The 6,000-nt window shown below is 37.4% G+C and overlaps 1 protein-coding gene across 1 annotated transcript in view; it reads left to right on the plus strand.

The window, feature by feature from the left end:
• LOC136836322 (crustacean calcium-binding protein 23-like) overlaps nucleotides 1-4,498 on the plus strand; it is a 137,499-nt gene extending 133,001 nt beyond the window's left edge. The window contains exon 5 of the mRNA XM_067100476.1: nucleotides 1,555-4,498. Within this exon, the coding sequence (XP_066956577.1) occupies nucleotides 1,555-1,659 (105 nt within the window). The 3' untranslated portion in view covers nucleotides 1,660-4,498. The remainder of the gene's footprint in view (nucleotides 1-1,554) is intronic.
• The last annotated feature ends 1,502 nt before the right edge of the window (nucleotides 4,499-6,000 follow it).

The following is a 6,000-nucleotide window of genomic DNA, read 5'->3' on the forward strand; positions in this document are numbered from 1 at the left end:
CAAACCTCTACGGGAAGGTCCATCAAGATCAGGTAGGGTTTTACAATTTTGTTACAAAACTAGACTATTTAAATTTAACCCACATTAAGCTAAAGCGCAACCTTAATGACCACGCAGTCAGAGTTGTGAAGTATACAACTGACATCTCTGATAAAAGATATAAGTTTTATGACACACAACTCTGAGAAAGAAAAGTTCACAAAACCCAGAAAACTCATGACATCGGCTTCCGAGATGTTTTAGGGGCCTTAAACCACACCTCACTTAAAGAAAACAGTTATGCTTAATGAAACTGTTGACTTTATTAATGATAATGATACACAGACAGATTTCTAACATGCGCCCACACCTACACTAGTGAATTTTTGGGGCACTGTAAGCCAACGAGAAAAAGCACAGAAGTCTCCATCACCTTCTTTTCATGATACTGTTATTTTGACATATTTCCTTCAAAGCACGCTCATCTCATTTTGTAAATTATATAACTCTTTATAACATACGACTATTTTTAGTCATGGTATTTATCATGTCTTTCTTTCTAAACTTGGAACTCTTCATATATGTAGATTAAGCCTAATGCTATTAGCATATGTTCACTGGAAAGAAAATCTGAATGTCAAACACAGGCGTAATCATTAATCTGATACATATTTTCAGAGTTACTAACGTTTTCTTACCGGTATACAAGCAATTGATAAGCCAAATGTCACGCAAGTGCCTCCTCGTACTCAGGGCTCCTCTGGGGATAACCTCCCCATAGGAATTAGATGTTACGAACTTCTTACAACTGATTTCGGCGCCAAAACACAAGATTGTTCGAGTGGTTCTTTTTCAAAACACTGAAAATATTTAAGGTGTGTTAAGAAAAAAACACATGTCCTTTGCAAGAATTTTATTCTGTTAAAAAAAATTAAAACGGAAACACTAGATTCAGAAAAATACCTTTCAAAACTTGAAGAAAAAAATCTGCGGATCAAGGTCCGCATGTTTGCAGAATGCGGGTCTCGGCTCTGTAATCGTCTCCTCAGGGTCGCATCCCGTTCGCGTAATTCCTCATTTGTCCGCGTTTTGGCAACTGGAACGGAGTCAAATCCGTAGTCCGTTAACGTGATGTCATTCCCCTTTCGAGAGCTAGCCAATCACTGGCGTGCAAAGAGCCCTGGATTTTGCTATGGTTATGTTTTACTCTATCTTGACTGTATCCCATCACAGTTGAGGCACAGGGACTTTTCATGAAATTCATAAATTTATCTACTTATTAATTCATTTTTTTTTTCTTTGTAATAAGTGAGATCCCCTCCTTCTGTATTCCCCTGCACCTTCTCTTACTTCCTAATGAGCAATGAGCGCCTTATTCTTTGGAAGCTTTAATGTCAAGTCCGTTGGTGGGCTTGTTCCATATGAAACAGGGTCATCTTCTGAATAATAATAATAATTATACTAATTAGAAGAGCTGTAGTTTCCTCAAAAGAAGACTGTCATTAACGACATAGTGAATACAATATAAATATCTTCATACTGAATTATACATACATATATTTTTCTGTATTGCAGATCACGAAGGACGAATTCTTCGACTACTATGCAGGCGTGAGTGCTTCCGTCGACCAAGACGCGTATTTCGATCTTATGATGCGCAACGCCTGGGGAATTAAATAGATCCCTCTAGACCATTTATGAATCATGTGGTTGCCAAGAAGTTTATTAAGATATGGAGTCATCACAGGCCTTATATTTTCTCCTTTATAAAATGTATTACAATGGATTACTTGTATTAGTTCATAGATCTATTAACTCTTGCGTCTGTTTTTTAAGAAGCTACTGTAATACCTCACATTGCATAGAGAGACTTCACTTCAAGGCATCCAATTTCATCAGCTTGTATCCTTGTGCACCAACCAACAATTTGTAAGCTTCAGTACCGAGGATTTTTATTTTAGTGGTCTTTAGTTTCAGGTTATTGTTTTTGATAAGAAACCAAGAGCTTCTTATTAGCCTTGCACTGGAGTATCGCTATTCAATGAATGGTGTAATATAGGAATGCAAACTTTTAAGTTTTGCTAAGTCTATCGATTTTTTTTAGTACCTGTTTCTGATTTTCTTTCAGGGATAACTTCGTTTCTCCTTAACGTTCAACTTTTTCGTTTTAGGATTATTTTATAAGTCTGTAAGTGTGAAATTAGCGCTTGCTGGACATTGTCTGATCAACCCGAAAGGTTCGTTCTTTTTCTCTCTCTTCTACGGATAGCGCTTTCCATTGTCTTCAGTGTAATGTAAGGAAAGAAAACTACTGCCATTTCATGATATTTAGATATCCTGTTCCTTCTCTCGCACCGAAATTCCTCTTGGACATGTTTTCCTCCTGTGCTAGGGCCGACACCAAGTCCTCAGAACAGCTATGTAATTCAGCTGGAATGCCACATCATTGTTCTCCACTTGTCCTAACTGAAATCTAGACATCATGCACTCAGTTCTATTAAAAAAAAATCATTGTTTCTCTACATTTTAAACGTAAATTTTAAAAATACTGCATTTTACTCTATGACGTGATCTCTTTATTAGATTTGTTGTCAGCATTACCCCGTCTATGAAAACCTATTTGGTTATCAGTTTTAATAACAAATATCTAAAATATACTACAAATTTGCGCCGTTTCGTCATCCTGGTTACAGCGAATGAAGGAATACTAAGCGAAAAAAAGAAAAAAATGCAGTCCCTATTACTTGCGTGTTCCATTTGTAACCATGGATTTCCATGTGCATATAAAGGACCAAGGAATCAAGAGAACATTCCTGTTTTTACGTTCTCAAGACGCCTCGTAGGTCAGGGACTTCCACGGGACGCAGGCATGTCTTCGGGACACAAGGTGCAAATACCGTCTTGGTCCATTCACTTTCTCGTATCCCTTGCTTTGGTTATTTCATGTTACTATGAAAAGAGAAAAATTTTAGGTGCTAGTCTATCCTGCCGATAGTGATATACCGTAGTTGTTGGCTTTTTACTATCGGATCGCTTTGCTAAGTGGCTAATAACAAAAGAGGGTCGTTTGGGAAACAAATACACGATATCATTGACGTAGTTTTGTGTTTGGAACATTCACCGTACTTGATGCTCTAAAAGTGATCTCTATTTCGCATTCTATGAACGATGATGAGTTCAGTCTTATTCCAAATCTCTAGCGTCTTTTTTACTTATCAAAGACATAACTGTAGTTGATCAAGAGAAAACACACCTCCAGACAACCAAAGGATAAATAAGTCTTGAATGCTATTAAGACAGAATATATCGCATTTACCAAAGCCAGCTTTCTTTGGATGGCATATTCAAACGCGCGCGCGTGAATGCATATCCAGCTAACTCGGAACATCGTGTCTCATTGAACAAGTCACACAATTTCAACCAATCAAAGTAGAAGCACCCACAAGACCATAGACGAGCAGTGACTTGATTGGCTGAAGCTTTGGGACATGTGAACGAAATGCATTTCATGAGCACAGCGTGCCTCTAATATTACTTCTCTGAAGAGCGCACGAGAATAGGCTGGAAAAACTGAAAATTCTGTTGATTTGTCATCATTGCTAGAATAAGTTTCGTCTTAAAAGTTTATCTTTTCCTTTTATCAAGAATTTTCATCACTGAAGATCTACCTTTTCAACAAATGACAGATCACATTGCTTAGATCAGAGTTGTAAACGGCATTCCATTTCTCGCGTAATTTACGTCCAAAGGACGAAGAAGCCACTCGCTCGCTTCAACAATATCTGAACTTTGTCTGTCAAATGTCATTTAAATTTCAAGTAGTTATGAAAATTGAGTCTCTAGTCTCTAATAGCTTATTATTGCTACGATAACAAGCGAAGAGAGAACTAGCCCGTATGAAATCCGGTGCTTAGGCGAGAACCAAAATCTTACAATAAAAAAAATTTCGAAAATGATTCTAGCTTCGTTTATATTTACATTTCTTTTCGGTGATGATATGTTGAGTGATCACATATTGAGTTACTGGGAATGCTAATTGAAATCTTTAGTACTTGCACTGGGAAAAAAGTGATTTCGAAATTATAAATATCTGGAAATTGTGATTTCATAACACGTAAAATGCTTGTATCTCACAGAAAAAAACATTATGTTAACGGCTACATATTTATAATCCAAAGTATTCACCCAGACTTATTATGCTTTTGTACATGCACTAAATCTACAAAGATTTTGAATGAATGAATGTTTGGAAGTCAAAAGTTTGTTGAGACTTACATCATACCCTAGAAAATATATATATTTTGAGCAAATTTCCAAATGCTTATCCTCCAGGCTTACTTATTTCCGCATATCTCACAGTGTAATTGACTTCTCTTCTTAATTCTAGCTACCTTAAGGTGTCAGATGTTTATACATCAAAAGATGTGAATGTATAACAATGAAAAAGAGTCATTCATCGACTCATCATTGACTGTCAAATGATCACTGTACATGAAACAATAAATCTCAGAAAATCGTGTTACTGTGTTTCGTTGCTTTTCCGAACTCCTTACCCCTGGGCTCCTTCCTAGGACTGCCTGTGCTGTTGAAGGGATCTCTTGGAAATCTAGAAGTCGTCCGTAATTTCAAGTGCAAATTGACTTTCTTTGGCTCAAATAGTGTAGAATGTTACACTTTCAAAAAAAATTTGCTGTCTTGACGAATTGGAAAACTACTGTTGCTGGCACTGATTTCTTACGGCAGTAGCTTCTATTAAAGCATCCCAGATATAGGAGCAGAGTAGCTGGAAGAAGCCCAGCAGGATCTTGTCGTAGCCAAGAAAGACGCAGAATACAGGACCAGTGGCGTAAGAACTTTAAAGTTTATGAGTGACATATTATATCACGTTTCATAGGGAAAAGTGGCTATAAATGTGCGGCAAATATTAGCGCCCAAGTCATGCTTATGTTACTCGTACTTTATAATTGAATAATAAGGAATAACTTCCAATTTTTTTATGTATTCTTGTAGTAACTGGAAATTTTCACTATTCAGATATGATTTTAGATTTTTATAGGAATTCCTATTAGATACCATTTACAGTAGTGATAAATATATATTTTTACAAGACTGGTATTCAGAAAAATTATTCACTGTTACTTCCATAATATTGATATGTTCGATAAATAAAAGAATGCCGTGTTAATTGCCAGAAATGTGTGTGTTTGTGCAGAGAGCAAGAGAGAGAGAGAGAGATCTTGTAAACCGTAAAAACAGCGGCACTTGTTTTTCAGTTTTGTACGCCTATTGCCAAATCATCAGTCTCTCCAAAGCAAAACGTTACAATCTTTGTGTGCCAACTAAACTACATATTTCACATCACTTTATGTTAAACCGATAAAAGGAAATATACAATTGATTCCATTGAGCTTCAGCTATAACAAGTGTTTAAAGTTTCTGAGTGCGTAAACAAGTCACTGTATTTCTTCAGATTTTTCATTTTACCCCTGCCATGAAAGAAAATGGACAACCCATTTCTCGCCAGTGCATGGGAATCATGGGTTAAGGGAAGGTTTGTGGAAAGTTCTTGTCGCCAGTCTCCATCAACACTCATTCAGTGTGTTCTAAGTGTAGAGGACAAGAATGTTCTTGATCAGTGACTTGTAGTGAATGCCAAACATGGCCAGCTTCTCAAAAAGGAAAGTTCGAAAACAGGGGAAGAAGAAATCTACATCAACTCCCAGGGAGGCAACTCCCTCCATTACCTGCATCCCATCTCACTGTCTTTGCTCCTTCTCTGTTACCCATCACACGTGGTAGGAACTGTCTGTCTGTTGCTTTCCCTTAACAGGAAATATTCAACAGGAGATGATGTCAGTGCTGTTGAAGTTCTTCAGCAAAGGGTTCAAGAGTGTTAGTTTAATGGGTCGCACAGCCAAGAAAACAGTGTGGGTAGGGATGTCAGTGGGCCCCACCTAGCCCGAAACCAGGGCCCAGTGGATGCTGACAGACTCCTTCAAACAGATGGCAGGATCTACAAAA

Source organism: Macrobrachium rosenbergii, chromosome 4, assembly GCF_040412425.1.
Source record: "Macrobrachium rosenbergii isolate ZJJX-2024 chromosome 4, ASM4041242v1, whole genome shotgun sequence".
Taxonomy (NCBI): Eukaryota; Metazoa; Arthropoda; class Malacostraca; order Decapoda; family Palaemonidae; genus Macrobrachium; species Macrobrachium rosenbergii.